The 17,417-nt window shown below is 41.4% G+C and overlaps 1 protein-coding gene across 2 annotated transcripts in view; it reads left to right on the plus strand.

Annotated features, from left to right (window-relative positions):
- Window positions 1–503: 503 nt before the first annotated feature.
- Window positions 504–17,417, plus strand: part of paxip1 (PAX interacting (with transcription-activation domain) protein 1) — a 28,350-nt gene continuing 11,436 nt past the window's right edge. Inside the window, exons 1-9 of one of the 2 annotated variants that reach the window (XM_040036947.1) lie at window positions 504–701; window positions 2,739–2,873; window positions 3,094–3,137; window positions 3,412–3,475; window positions 3,595–3,705; window positions 3,902–3,977; window positions 4,302–4,823; window positions 6,137–6,246; window positions 10,770–11,508. In XM_040036947.1, coding sequence (XP_039892881.1) covers window positions 621–701; window positions 2,739–2,873; window positions 3,094–3,137; window positions 3,412–3,475; window positions 3,595–3,705; window positions 3,902–3,977; window positions 4,302–4,823; window positions 6,137–6,246; window positions 10,770–11,508 — 1,882 coding nt within the window. In that variant the 5' untranslated portion in view covers window positions 504–620. The remainder of the gene's footprint in view (window positions 702–2,738; window positions 2,874–3,093; window positions 3,138–3,411; window positions 3,476–3,594; window positions 3,706–3,901; window positions 3,978–4,301; window positions 4,824–6,136; window positions 6,247–10,769; window positions 11,509–17,417) is intronic. The other variant, XM_040036948.1, reaches the window with a different exon arrangement.

The raw sequence follows: 17,417 nt of genomic DNA on the forward strand, positions 1-17,417 counted from the left end.
TTCCACTAACAGTGTTTATTTAATAATATTTGTATCAATATTTTTGATATGACAGATTATTCTGTTGGCAGTGTTAAATATAGGATGAAATGAATGCTTTTATTTGGTTCTCTTCTAGATGAATACACCACCGCTGGTTTCCACGGTCAGGCTTTTTCTTGTGTGTGTTTGTCGTTTTTCGAAGCATTCTATCGCATTTGTCCTAAAGTCAAATGAACCCAGCTCAGTCTGTTTGAGATAATCTGGTTACACGTTTAGATCAAAACAATAACCTTTACGTCACAGGGGGTTATGTGTCTATTTGAAAACATATTTGTAAATTCCCGTCGCCGTTATTCTGTTATATGGGTTCTTTTACCCCAGTAATATTTACGATAAACTACATTTAGCGATGCAATGTTTAGAGAGTTATGAAAAACAAAGCGACTGAATACATTAGTGTTGATTTGCGACAGACCCCCCTCAGCAAGCACATAATGCTGCAGTCCAAGGCGCGCTAAGCGATTTGGCGCTAGTGTGTGTCCGGTGTTCTGTAATCAGCTGCTGCAGCGCAGACACTTTCCACTTTGAGCTTCTGGCTGTTTTTGAATCATACAGTGCCGTGACCTTCATGGCCAGTCATGTCTGAAGAAGAGATCAAGGTTTCCGATGAGCTTTTCAAAGATGTCAAATTCTACGTGGTTGGGGATATTGACCAAAAGGTGAGATTCTGGACGTTAGCAGCTTTAGCCAAGTTGGTAGCCTGTGCTAACTAGCTAAAGTCATTGACTCTAAAGCAGGTGATGCAAGAGAAGCTAAGTAGTAGCTAAGTATTCGAGCTGTCTTTAGCTAACCTCTGTCAGGCCACGTAACGGTGCTTGAGACTTTCAAGTGACGCTCGCTCACTGAATAATTTGTGCAGAAGCTCCTTCAAACTGCACTTTCACGCAGCCCTTTAGCACTAGCTGCGAGTTTTGCATGTTAGCTGCTAGCTCCTAGCTTGCGGTTTGTGAGGCTAAGGCTTGCTGCTGCCGCTTGTTAGCATTATTTTTCTAAACGATTAGCCTCAGTAATATTGCTTGGCACTTCTGATAAGCAGTGAAACGCTGCACTGCCGGTGTATTGTGTTACTTTTCATCAACCTATGACTGTCAGCATCTTGCTCAGTTATTCGCCCATTACTGCGCATGTGTCCACAATTCCACTCGTTGGTACTGAACACCTGTGGTAAAGAGCTGTCCTTCTTGTCAAATGGCACTATCCAGACGCTTTGAGTCTGCACCGAGAACAAACAATACAATTATCATTTACAGTCTTCTCGTGGATTGATGTCTTATTGGGATTGCTCCAAGCTAAACCTCACATTCTAAAAGCTGGTGGGTCGTGTTGAAGTCTGGCTGCGGTTAAAGGCTCAGTTACACTTATTCGGAGCAGAGAGGTGTGGTGGACAGTGCCGTGTCTTCCTTTAGAATGCAGTAGTGCACGGTGGGAGAGATGAAAAATGGATCCAAAAAAAAGTATTTCAGTTTTTGTTATATCAGTCACTGAAAAAATGACAGTAACCAGCTCCGTCTTTGTCTGTTAAGGCACACAGGTAATAATTGTAATATTATTATCAAACATGCTATTATTAATACTAGATTTGGGTGGAGCACAGGGCTTCTCATCTTTTTCATCTCTTAAATGATCAGTTGTTAGTGCTTCATGCAGTCCAGGTTAAGGGATGTGACAGGCCAATTTTCAAACAGAGAGAAGGGGCTTTAACGGCGGTTTAGTCTTGAAGATTGCATTGAACAATTATATTTTTGTACATATTTACAGTCACGATAATATGCTGACATTTACACCATAAACCAGCAAGGTTTTTGGTCTGCCAGCAACAGATCTGACACTGCTGTCTCTTAAGGGATCATGTCCTGATCAGAATGTGTGGAAATGGTTCTAGTGATAAAAATAGGCATCAAGATATGAATGAAATGTCTCAAATCTTTGATGCAAAGTTTAATTGAAGCATTACAGCCTTTGAAATCCACTAGTCATAATTTTGTTTGTCAGGGATGGGCCTTCTCAGATAAGTGCTCACGCTGACAGATAGTTGCCACAAGCGTCAGCTTAAACAATGCTCCTTTGCCAATAAGACTTCCTCATTAAAATGTTGGAGGTTGCCCTGAATCGGTGCCTGGGTGAAGGTAGTTTGAAGTTGTCTCTCAGACTCTGTTCTCCTCCTCCAAAGAATGATGACTATTAGTCTTCAATTTTCATAACGTGGACATTGTCCAAAGTTGGTGTGGATAGACTTTAAGGTCTTGGACTTAGCTGGCAGTACTTGTTCTGCTAAGCAACAAAGGTGAGCTACAATAAAACCAAGTGTCCACTTAGTCTCTTTGCAGTCAGAGATGTAGGAGTTTCCACCTGTCTGACTGAGAGTGAGCTGAGACTGCTGACTGACACTGAGGAAGCCAACAACAGCAGCCTGCCTTCAGAGAAACACTAGATCAAAGCTCTCTGGTTAGAAGCAACTGAGCTTTCATAATCACTGATACTCTCACATGGATGATAAAGAAATCACAAAATATACTTGCACAAGACTTTAGTTGGAAACACTGTGCTCAGAGCATCTACAGTTTATTAAGAATGTCAGTATTTGTATTTATCCTTCTGACCTATTTAGTTCAAAATAACTTTGTGAACTTGTGGCTCCCACAGCGTCTGTGTTAGTTAAATTGATGTAAGTGTGGAATTCTCTGCTCGTACTCCAGGTGGTGCAGCTGCTAAAAGCAGGAAAAGCAAAGGAGGTGTCCTACAATGCTCTGGCCACTCACATCATTGCAGAGGATGGGGACAACCCTGAGGTGGGCGAGTCAAGAGAGGTTTTTGACCTTCCTGTTGTCAAGGTAAGGGTTGTGTTACAACATACTCACTACTCCAAGTTTTTCTGTTTCTCACTTGATTCTGTAACAACATAACTTTTGAGACAGCTCTAGCTCCTCTGCCATAAAGTTGTCATACAGCAGTATTTTTTCTGCCTGATCATTTATGCATTCTGGTTGAATCTGTACCAGCAGCTTACAGACACGTCAGCCTTTGACTTACAGTTCTGCTCATGTTTTTCAGCCATCCTGGGTCATTCTGTCAGTCCGATGTGGAGACCTGTTACCGTATCCTTCCACTGTCCAGACCAGCGCAGCTCAGACTGCTGTTTGCCAATACATAAATCTATATTAATTCATTGATTGGTACTGAAGGGTAATAACTAGACCTTTGAAAAACAAAAACAGTTCACATCAATGTGAGCATCAGTTAATGGTCAAATCCTTTTTTTAAACCTCAGTCTGTTCCTACAGACTGATGTAACCACGTTGGTAATAACAAATTGTCAAATAACAGTGGCTTCTCCCTTTCTTACTATTTCCATAACCAAGAACGCCACAGAGTTACTGGCTTCTCGCCAGAATCGGGGCAGATATTCTTTGGTGTCACAGCTTGTCTTCCCAGAGTAAGTGTGTGTGTGTGTGAGAGAGAGAGAGAGAGAGAGAGGGCTTACTATCAGGTGTGTGTGTTTGGTGTTATTGCACTCTGAAAAATGTGAAGCTTGTTTGTTGTGTTTGTACGCAGCTTCCTGATGATCTCAATGCTCTGTGGGCTTACATAACCTTTTATGGAGGAGAATGCCAGCTTAACCTAAACAAGAAGGTCACTCATTTAGTATTGAAGGAACCTAAAGGGGTGAGTGTGCGCTCCATGGAGCTGAGTCTAAACTAGCTCTTTGCCACAGTTCATTCTTTGCCATCGGTGCTGATACGGTGTTAGCAGCTACTTTCTTCTTGACACAAAGTCATATCAGACTTTTTCATAGGTTCACTTATTTATTTTCACTACAGATGGTATTTGATTGCATATACATATATATGTTTGTCTCCAGGCTAAATTTGAGTGTGCCCTGAAGCACTCCGGCATCAAGATTGTCACCCCTGACTGGATCACAGATTCTGTTAAAGGTAACATCAGTGCAGGAAGTCTAATGATGCGTTTTATCAAGTTGTTGTTCTTTTAAAGGCAAGTTGTTAATTATCAGCTTCTTCAAACTGTATTTTTCTGTTTAACATTGTATGTTCAACTGAATATCTTTGGTTTTGGACTAAATTACTGAGAAACGGGCATTTTCACTATTTTTGTTGCAAAAATAAAGTGTATGCCTGTATCAGTTCATTTTCCTTATTCAACTTTAATAATGTATAAATTCTGACCAATAATGGAGCTGCTAGTAATCATTGTCAGACAGAAGATCTGTAATAACCTGTCCCTCTCTTCACCATTTAAAGATAAAGCCAGGAAGGAGGAGGCACTCTATCACCCCAGACTCACATATGTGGAGCCAGAGGAAGAGGAGGAGAGTGAAGCAGAGTCATACAACCGTCATTCTGATGGAAGCTACAGCCCCCAGCGATCCCGGCTGTCCAGTGGTGGCTCATCAGATGAGGAGTCCAGCCCCCGCAGACGACCAGGACCCAAAAGACTGAATTCTGTCTCCCCGACCTCTCCACGCAAACCCGAGCGCCGCAGCGAACGGATGTTTGATGATTCAGACGACGACTCTTCCACAGAGAAGGAGGGCACCAACCTCAACTGGACGCCGGCTGAAGTGGTCACCCCAGCTCCCCCTATTACAACCGGTACAGCCAGGCGTCGGAGTGGGCCACCCGGCATCAAAGACCCAGTGTCGTCCACAGGCAGTGGGCTGATCAACCTATGTGCGAATGTGCCTCCTGTGCCCGGTAGTGGCGGTGCCGTGCCTGCAGAGGCTCGCTCCGCTGCCGCCGCCATCGCTCACTCCGCACAGCAAGGTAGGTTTTTAAAAGCTTCGTTTGCTGCTCAGGCCTGCATTAGATTCTCTTGCACACTGTGTGTTGAGAAATGTCAGATAGTATGGGAAGTATTTGTGGAAATAAAAATGAATGCAACACTGTTAAGCCACTATAATGCATCATGTGCGCAACAGAGAGAGCATTGGATTTGTGCCAACATAAACAGCTGTAAAGTGAGAGACCTCTGGCTCATATAAATCAGGTTAATTCAGTTTCACTTGTAACACCAAATCACAACAACAGTCTCCTCAAGGCAGCGATTAATGATTTGGGCCTAAAGATTTGCTTTGTGGCGACCTGGTAACCACCAGTCACAGGGAAAACCAGTCTTCCCTGACAAGTCAGTTAGTGGTGGTTAGAAGCTGGTGGCAGCCGCTATGGAATCGATTCCTAAAACTCCATTTGTGCTGGACCCGTCAGGGATTCCTGGCAACCACATGTTGATGGGGAAAAGTGCGTATTCTGTGAACGGGTGTTGCCAATCATTAGCAGGAAATTTTTTGCAGAGAGGTATACGGTGCTGCCCAAAGCACTGCATATTCAGTTGTTTCACTGAGAATAGGTCCTATAAATGAGTGCAGTTTAAAGTGTAAGAATTTATTTTATTATGAAAATAATGTTTTGCATTGAAGAAAAGTTGAGTTTTTTGTTTGTTTGTAAATGGACTGGTTCTTATGTATCACTTTTCTACTTTACTTGAGCACTCAAAATACTCACGCAACTTGCCTCATTTACACAAGAACCTTTTCTATGATTTTACCATCTCAGCGCTTTCTATCATCTATCTTACCTCCTGAGCTACAAAAAGCCCAAGCTTACTGCACCTGGTATTCCCAGGCAGTCTCCCATCCAAGTACTAGGAGATTCAGCAGGTCACCCTTGGAAAGAAATTGCAAGTCAGAATTAGCCAAGAAAACTGCGGTCGGTCATTGAGCATTTCTCTAAATAAAACTTAGACATATATGTCTGAAAACATAGAAAATTCGCTGATGCTGAGGTGAGTACAGTGAGCTCACAGGACTTAGTGCGCTGGGAGAGCAGCCAGCAGAGCCAAACTCAGTGTTGTTTAGATTTTGTTTACATGTACGTTCTCTCTCACACACACACACAAACACACACTCTCTCTCTCTTTCCAGTCTACTCTTCAGTTCTGCACTGTCCAATAAAAGTGAAAAATGCCCAGAACATTCTAATGATGTTTTTCTTTGAGCACAATGTATTAAATTGTATGATTTCTGTTTTGTTACTCCTGATGCAATATGATGAAGATGCTACTTCTCTCGCCTCTTCAGGTGTATCTGTTCCAGAGAGCATGTCAGGATGGAGCCCGGCTGTTAGAACGCTCCGCAACATCACCAACAACTCCGACATGCAGCCTGCCAATCGAGCAGCCAGCGTTCATGTAAGAAACACAGCCTGCTTCCACTGAGCACCAGCACTCTCACATTGGCTAGAAAGGAAACAATGCTAAAGGAGTGTGCTTTGAGTGGTTATTTGTTTTCTGTGTTTATTGGTTCTGTTTCACATTTTCAATCATTACTTTTGCACTGCGACAGTGACACACATGCTGTTGAAGAAAGTAAGAGAGCGGGCAGTAGCTATTACAGACAGGGCCGTAAACCTTAAGAGTTGTACAGTTGTTAGAACAGCATAGATGGAATATTCGGATAGTACTGCAAAGTGGGAGCACAGGGTGCGTAGAAGATTTCATTGAGATATTCACTGTGTCTTGGGTGGTGAGTTATGCTGAGTGGATGGATGCTCCATGAGACTGCACACGTCAACTCACATTTGAATCTCAATCGTGATTTTGACTTCCCACGGTTAATCTGATCAACCGATACAAAAAAATGAATGTTCTATCAAATAGAATGAGAAGCAAATCTAGCACTCCCTAAATCCCAACAACACAGCTGCATATAGCATATCCAGTCACAGCTGTTCCTGCCCGCGTAGCTCGAAGTTTGCTGGATGTAGTCCGAATGAGTAGCACTACATTAAAATACAGACGGAAACAAAAATCAGAAGAAGAGCCTGTGTGGGTTCTCTCTGGGTACGTCTTCTAATCGACATGCTCATTAGGTTAACGGGGGTTCTAAGCTGGCTGTAGGCATTTTTACTAGTGGCCAATACGGGTAACACGCTTCTGACCAAATTCTGTATGTATAAGTTCAACTTGGCTTCCAAATCCAATTGTTCTCAACTTGTCTGGCTTCAGGACGCATCACCATCACCTCTTAACAATAAGCCGTGACCCAAATTTTCAGATTCTGAAATTTGGTGAATGAAAATATTGTGCGGTTTGAATCTGAGATGGTAGATCATAATATCACAGTATGACAATACAAAAAAAACACACTTTTGGGTTGCAACCCACCCGTTGAGAATCACTGGTGTAGAAATCAGTGGAAAGGCAGCTTCTTCTATGTGCCCCGCAATCACCTTATGATCCAATAAAGACTTCAGGTCTTGAATGGGCAGAACAGTTGGGAGCATGCAGTGTTAAAAAACATTAAAAAAAAATCAAGCATGAAGCGCACAGTTAGGCTGCAGTGACAAATTTCTTTTCTTTTTTCTAACATTCAGTTTCACTTCTACTCTTTGGATTTTCACTGTTCTTTGTGGCTGGCTGACAGACTAACTACAGCGCAAGCAAGAGTTGTCCACAGACTGGAATGCATGTATTGTACACTGCCTCCAAAGACAGCAGAGCTCTCTGCAGACAGATGGGCTGACTGCAGCAGAGCAGACTATAAACTCAACCTCTGCTGGACTATAAATCCCGCTTTATTAGTTTTTTATTCAGATCTTCAGCTGCACTTGTGATATTTGGTTTGAAATATGTTACAGTGACATAAGGCTTACATACCATTGGGGGATGGTGACAAAGTCTTTTTATGTAGAGGCTGTAATCATATCATGTACATGTATAAATAGTTATGTTCAGTGATGGGAATAACGGCATTACTTTTTTCAGTAACGAGTAATCTAACTAATTACTATTTCTATCGTTACAACGCCGTTACCATTACTAACAAGAAAATGCGGTCGCGTTACTGTTTTTCAACGGACAGTTGAAGCTGTGTTCAGCTTACGGCACCTTATATCAGTTGCACGGAAGTAGCTGTAAGTAATCTGGGCGCTACAGCTTTAAAGCAGCTGCGCGCTCCCGCGGGCAACAATAACTTTTTGGCACAACACCTGGAGCTCAGGGGGCAAAACAATGGCAGGAGTGCTGCTGTTTGACTGAGGAAGAATAAAGTAGTCGTGGTAAGCCAATCACATGACCACTTCAAGATGACAAAGCAACAAGGTGATATATACCAGTTTTTAAATTGTGTTGATAGGCCACGTAAAACCAGGGTCATGATAAACAATCCGGTCTTTAAATCTGACGTCATTAGCCGTGCCTGGGCCCAAACTCTGCTGCAGGTCCGTAAGTCCAACGATCACTGCGGCATCACTGACAGTTAAAAACTGTCTAAAGTCTTTCATCTTTAATAAAATGATCAGCGTTCTGCTCTACCAGGTGTAACAATTAGGTTTAACATCCATGAAAACGGAATTTATGAAATTTAACGGAGTTAGAAGTTAGCAGGAAGTTAGCTCGCTAGTTTGCATCTAAATATAATATACCATGTTCTGACTGAGGGATTTATGAAACAAGTTAAGACGTACAGCTCTGCTATCATTTCCGACATAAGTGAAGACAGGAAAGTAAACAGCAGGGACATTTGTAGGGTTACTGAAGTTTGGCTAGCTGGTATATAATGATGTGCTACGTGATCGCTAGTGACACAGCTATGTTAGCTGGAGGGTGAACACTAACTTTTTTCCACTAAATAAAAGTTAGCATGAGAGTTCCTGAAAGTTCGGGACAAATGCAATCGCATGGCAGGATGCTGTAAACGGAACAAACTTCAGTCAGGAGAACAACTGAGAAAATCCATCCACAAGGTAGAGCAGGGCGATACGACCAAAAATATTTATCACGATATACATTTGAAAATTTGCGATAACGATATAACTGACGATATAATTGACACGAGACAAAATACTTTACAACTCCACAACTTTATTAGTGCAAAAACAAGCAGCTGTTTTTTATGTGCATTAAAGTTATATAAACTTTAACAGTGCAAACTCCTCGCTGACAGTTTAACCAAAAGGCATTTCCAATGGAAACTGGCCGACATATCCTCAGCATAACCATGTAGAATATCCACAACACTTAAAAAGAGGTTATACACACACAGTACGGTAATATTATGTTGAAGCACAGTACGTATCACTCCGCGAGACTCCTGCCTACGATAGCCGTAATGCTCCGACAATCCATCAAGCGGTGCGGCTTCGTAGCTCAGCAAAGTCGTACTGAAACATTTGACAGATTTTCGAGCGCTGTGTACATAAAATTGTTTCGAGGTCAGTAAACACAACCACAGTTCATACATAAGGCACACGGGATTATAAGGGGCACTGTCGACTTTCAGAAAAATCAAAGGATTGATTTTAAGTGTGCTGTATTTTCCAAACAACACGATAATAACGACGGCCCGCTAGCATGCTCTACCAAAAATAGTGCTTTGTTGTGTATCTGACGGACGAAAGCTAAACCAGTTCCACACCAGTGAAGCTGCAGCATTTTTACAAACCAGTTCTGGTTCATCCGTTTCATTCAACGATCCGCTTTCGCTCTTCTCATTCTCCAACATTATAGCGGCATTACTGTGAACGGTATGATATAGCCCAGCCCTACCTGCAGGTATCAGGCTGTGATGTTCTCCTTTATAGTGGACAGAAATTATTGTAGTGGCACAAATAATTTGTGTGGCATCTTATTGAATGCAGAACAGCTGATTGTTCTGTAAATAGTTTGAAATGGTCATTAAAAAAAGGTAAATGGCTACAAATAACTTCGTTTACAAAACTTGTGCAAAGGATTTTAAAATTGACAATTTATATTTTTGCATTTAAAGTTATGAAATATCATTAAACAAGTTTGTGGTTGTTACAGTAAAAATAACTTTTTCTACTTGGATTTTATGTTTTTTGTCTGATTTTTAGATCAGTTGTGTTAATACAGTATGGTCAAAATGAAAACATACCTGTAAATTCAGACACGTGAGGTTGTGCTGAAAAGAATGATACCAAACAAGGCAAAGTAAATCGTTTTTAAATGTGAAATGTGGAGGAAACATCAGAAGTAGTTAAAATGGCCGATTATACCCTGGACCCCAGAGGGTTAAAAATGGTTTTTTTAAAGTAACATAGTTACTTTTCAAGTAATTAATTACTTTTAGAATCTTGTAACTCGGTTACTAACTTAGTTACTTTTTTGAAGAAGTAACTAGTAACTATAAATAATTACTTTTTCAAAGTAACTTGCCCAACACTGGTTATGTTATCATCAAGACAAAGTAAAAAGAAGAGACTTAATCTCATACAACTGTATTTAAATCGGAGAATAAAAATAAACAAGATTTTTGGAAATACGTTTTGGGACTAAACAAACCATAAAGACACAGGAACAATAGGAGCTCTGAGCTGTCTCAGATAAGCAGCAAGCAGGTCAGCCAAGATGAAGGTACTTCACCTCATTTTTCTGGAGGTGACTGCTGTTGTGATTTGGCATTGTTTAAATAAAATTGAAATAAATGTTTTGATCTGCGTCAGACAAACACAGTCACCAGTTTGTCCAAGAGACTGTCAGTGAATGACAGGCTTCTGGAGAACACAAAGTTGTGTGGAAAGTCTGACTCTAGACAACCTGACACTAGGGGCTCATGCTCCTTGGGTTGTTTCTTACAGCGGGCATGTTTCCAGATGTGCTCCTCATGGCTTTTCCTTTTGAAAACATCCTCAATCTGCTGTTCCCCCAGCAAATTCTCCTTTTCTCATTTCATTTGATCATCTCTTTTGTAGATTATCCAGCCTGCTAATCAAACAAAGCCACTGGAGCAGCAGACGAATCAGAGTCATGCTCAGACCCTGAACAGCACCAATGTTCTTCTCTTCAATCAGGCCAAACTGACCAGTCAGCCCCTGACAGCCGAGCAGCAGCAATTACTACAACAGCAGCAGTCAAACCAGGCCACTCAGCAACATCAGCAGTTATCACAGCAACCACAGCACCCCATGATGCACCTTCAGCAGCAGCAACAACAGATGATGCAGCTACAACACCACCAACAACAACAGCCACAGGCTGCTCAGCAACAAGGGTTCCCACAGTTGCCTCTACAGCAGCAGCAGTTCCTACAACAGCAGCAGCAGCAACAAATGCACCAACAGCAGATGTTTTCCCAGCAACAGCAGCAGCATGTGTTCTCCCAGCAGCAGCTGCGACCTCAGCAGCCCTTACGGCCTGGACTACAGCAGTTGCAGCAGCAACAGCTGCTGCAACAACAGCTGCAGCAGTTGCAGCAGCAGCAAAGAATGCAGATGTTACAGCAGAATCAACAGCAGATGCACCAACAGCATCTACAACAGCAGCAGCAGCACTTCATGCAACAGCACCATCAGATGCAACAAAAGCAGCATTTGCAGAACCAGCATCAGAACCAGCAGGCCGTGCAGCAGCAGCAGACAGCTATGCTGCAGCCACCGCTCCAGCAGCCTCCTCACGTCTCCCAGCTGTTTGGACACGAGCCGGGCCAAGAAAGTGAGTTAAGTCTTGATTACTGTGGGCTAGGGTCACATTTATACTGCTAGAACTAAAGAAGGCCAGAGTGAAGCTTCCCTCATTGTATTTAAATCATCACATTTAAAAAAAAAAAAATCATTTTCAACCCAACCATCCACGTTCAGACCTTTTTTCCACACATGGAAAAGTGTGAAAATTAAATGACTGAGAAATTACAACAGAGAAAAAATAATTTTGTTTAGACCTACTGCCCTGTAGGAGTCTGCGTCTGAATCTGAAGTTACAGTTTAAAAGATCAAAACATTTAAAGGTACGGGAATAATTTATTGTCGTAAAAAGAAATGTCAAACAATTAAGAGCAATGAAAAAGGGATTAGTAGTAATAGTGCAAGAATTTGAATAATCCATGAATATGCTAGATTGTTACGTTTTTAATATCAGTTAGTACAGTTGTAAGACTGCTGCAGGGCAATGTGCACGTCCAAAACGTGGGCCTTGAATATGAAAAGTATACACATGTTTTCCAAGTTATAAGAGTTAAAATAGCATTTTGTTCATTTTTGTAAATGGTAAATGGCCTGTATAGCGCTTTTTTACTAGTCCCGCCTAGGGACCCCAAAGCGCTTTACGCACCCAGTCATCCACCCATTCACACACACATTCACACACTAGTGGAGGCAGCTACAGTTGTAGCCACAGCTGCCCTGGGGTAGACTGACAGAAGCGAGGCTGCCATATCGCGCCATCGGCCCCTCTGGCCAACACCAGTAGGTGAAGTGTCTTGCCCAAGGACACAACGACCGAGACTGTCCGAGCCGAGGCTCGAACCGGCAACCTACCGATTACAAGGCGAACTCCCAACTCTTGAGTCACGATCGCCCCCGATCGATTTTTGTGACTTAGAAAACTTTGATGTGAAATTCTAAGTATCTATTGTTGCATCATTGTGTAACACAACTGGGGTGGCTGTAGCTCGGGAGGTAGAGCAGGTCATCTACTGATCGGAAGGTTAGTGGTTTGATCCCTGGCTCCCCAGGGATTGAACAATGTTGTTTGAATTTTAGTTAATAAACAATTAAAAGCATAAAAGGGAGTGCTTGTGTGAATGTGGCATGTAGTATAAAGCGCTCCGGGAGAATAGAAAATCACTATATAAGAATCCGTCCATTTACCACAACTATACACCATTCAGATATTCACTAATTGTTTTTTGCACTTTTAATCATATTAAGTTTGTACAGGACAGTTTGGTTTTAGTTTTGTTTTTTTAAAAATAATTTTTACTCAGACTTTTGATTTTTGATGCATCTTTCACAAATTATAGATCCTGATTCATTTCTATGGTAAGAGAAAATTTCAGGTACTTAAGGGGGGTGAATGGGCTATTTTATTAAATTTATCTTTTTTCAGTTTAATTCAATTCAGTGGAATTTAATTTATATTGTGCAGTTGCGTCAAGGCACTTTATATTGTAAAGACTAGGGGTGCAACGATATTCGTATCGATATTGAACCGTTCGATACAGTGCTTTCGGTTCGGTACGCATATGTATCGAACAATACAACATTTGTAATTTATTTTATCAACTTTCCTTCTGACGATGCTGTCTGTGTTGAGCGCTCAGTGAATCTGCGTTCGACTACTCCGCCTAGGCTCGACAGTGCAGCCTAGGCGGAGTAGTCGAACGCAGATTTGTCAGAAGGAAGAGCGCAGGGCAAGCTAGCGAGACAGAAGTTAAGCTCTCCTTACATGGCAAATTGAACCTCCCCCACCCTCATTCATATCTGGCGTTTGGAATTATTTTGGTTTTCATGTGACATATGACCCTGAAGGTAAGCGAGTCATGGACTAAAGTAAAACAGTATGTTGGATGTGCCACGCAATGCTCAATTACATGGGTGGGAACTAGTGTGTTAGCGCAGTTAGCTCGTTAACGTGTTGGCCGTCTAGCCCCATGCACGGGGCGATCGGCGGTAGCTCGTTAACGGAGATTTGCCGTGTTGTGGCGTTAAGGTCATTTCAACTAGATTAACCTGAAAGCACTAGTGGGAACACAACGAATATGACTGCACATTTACGCCAACATCATCCTAGTGCAAAGACAAGTGGAAGCAGAAAAAAAACAAGCAAGCATGCTACTAACTACTAACGAGTCATTTAGACAGCTGTTAGCACATGATTCTCCTTATATGTTTAATATGCTGCTGAGAATATAGCCCAGAAGAAGCGGATAGTATAGCTTTTATTTTGGAAAGAGACATTTCTCTGTAATAAACACTCCTTTACAAAGATGAGTGATTCCTCAATCAGATACAGGGCTCGCAATATCGCTAGCCCGACGTCCCGGGGCTAGCGATTTTTTTTCAGTCGGTTTACCAAAATCTATCTCTTCCCTGCCCGTCGGGCTATTGTAGGAAGAAAAATATATGTCAATGCTTTTGCATTCTTTCAGAAATGTAGCTGGGTAATTATGTCATTGGCATCGGTGAGCCACTGTCAATATGTGACATATTGCAATCGCGTTTGAATTTGCGCTTGTTTTTTTGCTTTCACTTTGCAATCGTGCGAACTGTGTATAGAAAGCGACAGCACTGATCTGTGAGTGATGATAATTTGTGCACCAATTCCTCTGACATCGTCTTATTAATTGTTAGCTTACTATGCAAACATGACAAGTGAAATCTCCCGCAGCAAGCTTAAACATGTGAGAGGTTGATCGCGCAGAGAATCACTGAGCTTATGTGAGTGCGTGTGTAAAAGCAGCACGATATATATTTTAGTTCTGCTGAGCCAAATAAGACAGGTCAGGGTGAAGAAGTGACAGCCAAAGAAAAACTTACCACAAAACGGAGAAGTTATGACAAATCAGACTATAAGGCAAAAAGAAAGTGCAGCTTTATGGTTTCATGGACAAAATAATTTCTGTGGCTGCAATATGACGAGCTAAATAACCAGGGCTGCACATAAGTGGTCCGCAGGTGCGCATTCGCTGTCAAAATAAAAAACACGCACAAGGGTTAGGGTTAAATTTAAAAACTGTACTTTTGAGTTAAAATATATATTTATAATTTTAATAAATGACAAATTAAAAAGGCATGAACATTTTTTTTGTATCGAAAAAATATCGAACCGTGACACCAAAGTATCGAACCGAACCGTGAATTTTGTGTATCGTTGCACCCCTAGTAAAGACCCTACAATAATACAGAGAAAAGACCCAACAGTTAAAGAACACCTTTTAAGCAAGCACTTGGCAACAGTGGGAAGGAAGAACACTGTTTGAACAGGAAGAAAATTCTGGCAGAACTAGGCTCAGGGAGGGGCAGGTATCTGCCACAACCGGCTGGGGGTGAGGGGAGAAACCCAAAACAAAAGAGAGAGCCAGAGTTTATTAAAAATGAATACAAATTCCAGAAAAGTTGGGACTTTCTTTTAATTTGAAACACTTTGAAATCACATGAGCCATTTTTTTTTATTCACAACAAAACAAATAACATGACAAATGTTTAAACTGAGAAATTGTACACCTTCATCCAATAAATGATGATTTTGGGTCCTTCGCTCTAGTTAGCGGTGAGCACAGTGCATGTGAAGGGCCTTAAGGTGCACATCTCAGGACTGTGGGAGGAGCTGGAGTACCTGGAAAGAACCCACACAGATTCAGTGGTGGATTCAAACTCGGAACCTTCTTGCTGTGAGGGAACAACTGCTTTGGTACAATCATTGTCTATACCCAAACTTTGGCCCATAAAGTTTTTATTTCGATGTGATGACTTGAAATGAGCCAAATATAATTTTATTAGTCCCTCAATAAAGTAGCTGCATGCTCTACCAGAAGCTGCTGCAGTCTTCAGGAAATTTAGTACAATGATTTTCCATACTTCTTTCTGCTCTCTGTTATAACAACATCTAAATTGCTTAGACTCAGCTAGAGATCCTTCAGGTTCTTTGTGGTGGGCTTGTTTAAGGGCCTGACAGAATGAGTGTCACATATAATAATGATAATAATAATAATTAATAATAGTAATGATTTATATAGCATTCTTCACAGGATAAGAACCACAAAGTGCTTCACAATAATATAAAACAGATGTGCAAAAATAACACAATCGATCATTTAGCACAAATCTAATTAAAGCCAGTCTAAATAAATGAGTCTTTAGCTTTTGTTTAAAAGAATGAATATAATCAAGGCAACGTAAAGATGGAGGCAAAGCATTCCACGTCTTGGGGGCCGCCGCTCTAAAAGACTGATTTTGATTAGCCTTTGAGATGATGATGTCAGAGATGTAGGCAGGAGCGTCACGACTCAGAGCTTTGAAAGTTGAATTCTAAAACGTACTGGAAACCAGTGTAATGAGAATAAAACCAGTGTAATGTGCTCTCTTTTTCGTGTCTTTGTTAAGAGCTTTGCAGCAGCATTCTGGACTGACTGGAGACTGTAAAGATTCTTTTTGCTCAAACAAAGAAAAAGGCTGTTGCAATAAGCGAAATGAAATAAAAGCATGATTAACTATTTCCAATTCAGATTTAGACAACAGGGTTCATAATTTTTTTTTTTTTTTTTTTTTTTTTAAGCTGAAAGAGGCCGTTCCTAATTATCTGTTGAGAGTGTTGCTCTAGGGATATGGTAGACTCAAAAAAATAACACTGAGGTACCTGAGGCTCGGCTGAACAGAGGAGCCAAGAGAACCAAGATGCTGTTTGATTACAGATATTTCGCTGTCGGGAGCAATAATTACTGTTTCTGACTTCTCTGAGTTTACCTGCAAGTAAGGCTGCCACGATTAGTCGACTAGTCACGATTACGAATCGGCGACGACTAATTTAATAGTCGACACGTCGTTTGAAGCTTTGTAAGATCCCAAAAGACGCAGGAATAAGTAGTAGGATTTAAGAGTGTAATAGCGGACTGAAACAGAAGATGGCAGCACTGCATGTCCAGAGATGCAAGCTGGACCCCAAACCCTGAAGAAGAAGCTGTGTGCGGTAGAGCAGGGCGATATGACCAAAAATATTTATCACGATATACATTTGAAAATTTGCGATAACGATATAACTGACGATATAATTGACACGAGACAAAATACTTTACAACTCCTCAACTTTATTAGTGCAAAAAACCATCAATGTATTTTCTCTTAAACAAGCAGCTGTTTTTTATTTTATGTGCATTAAAGTTATATAAAAACGTAACAGTGCAAATTCTTTGCTGACAGTTTAACCAAAAGGCATTTCCAGTGGAAATTGGCCGACATATCCTCAGCATAACCATGTATAATATCCACAACACTTAAAAAGAGGTTATACACACACAATACGGTAATATTATGTTGAAGCACAGTACATATCACTCTGCGAGGCTCCTGCCTGCGATAGCCGTAATGCTCCGACAATCCATCAAGCGGTGCGGCTTCGTAGCTTAGCAAAGTCGTACTGAAACATTTGACAGATTTTCGAGCGCCGTGTACATAAAATCGTTTCGAGGTCAGTAAACACAACCAGAGTTCATACATAAGGCACACGGGATTATAAGGGGCTCTGTCGACTTTCAGAAAAATCAAAGGATTGATTTTAAGTGCGCCGTATTTTCCAAACAACACGATAATAACGACGGCCCGCTAGCATGCTCTACCAAAAATAGTGCTTTGTTGTGTATCTGACGGACAAAAGCCAAACCAGTTCCACACCACTGAAGCTGCAGCATTTTTACAAACCAGTTCTGGTTCATCTGTTTCATTCAATGATCCGCTTTCGCTCTTCTCATTCTCTGTCACCGCCATGATTTTTCTGCCATGTGCGTATGAAAACAAAGGCACTGTGCATGCGCGTTTTACCCATATTCTATCGCAATATTTCATTTTCTTATCGTTGCCCAACATTATACTATTACTGTGAACGGTATGAAATGGCCCAGCGCTAGTGTC

Source organism: Simochromis diagramma, unplaced genomic scaffold, assembly GCF_900408965.1.
Source record: "Simochromis diagramma unplaced genomic scaffold, fSimDia1.1 OVJJ01000630.1, whole genome shotgun sequence".
NCBI classification, from domain to species: Eukaryota; Metazoa; Chordata; class Actinopteri; order Cichliformes; family Cichlidae; genus Simochromis; species Simochromis diagramma.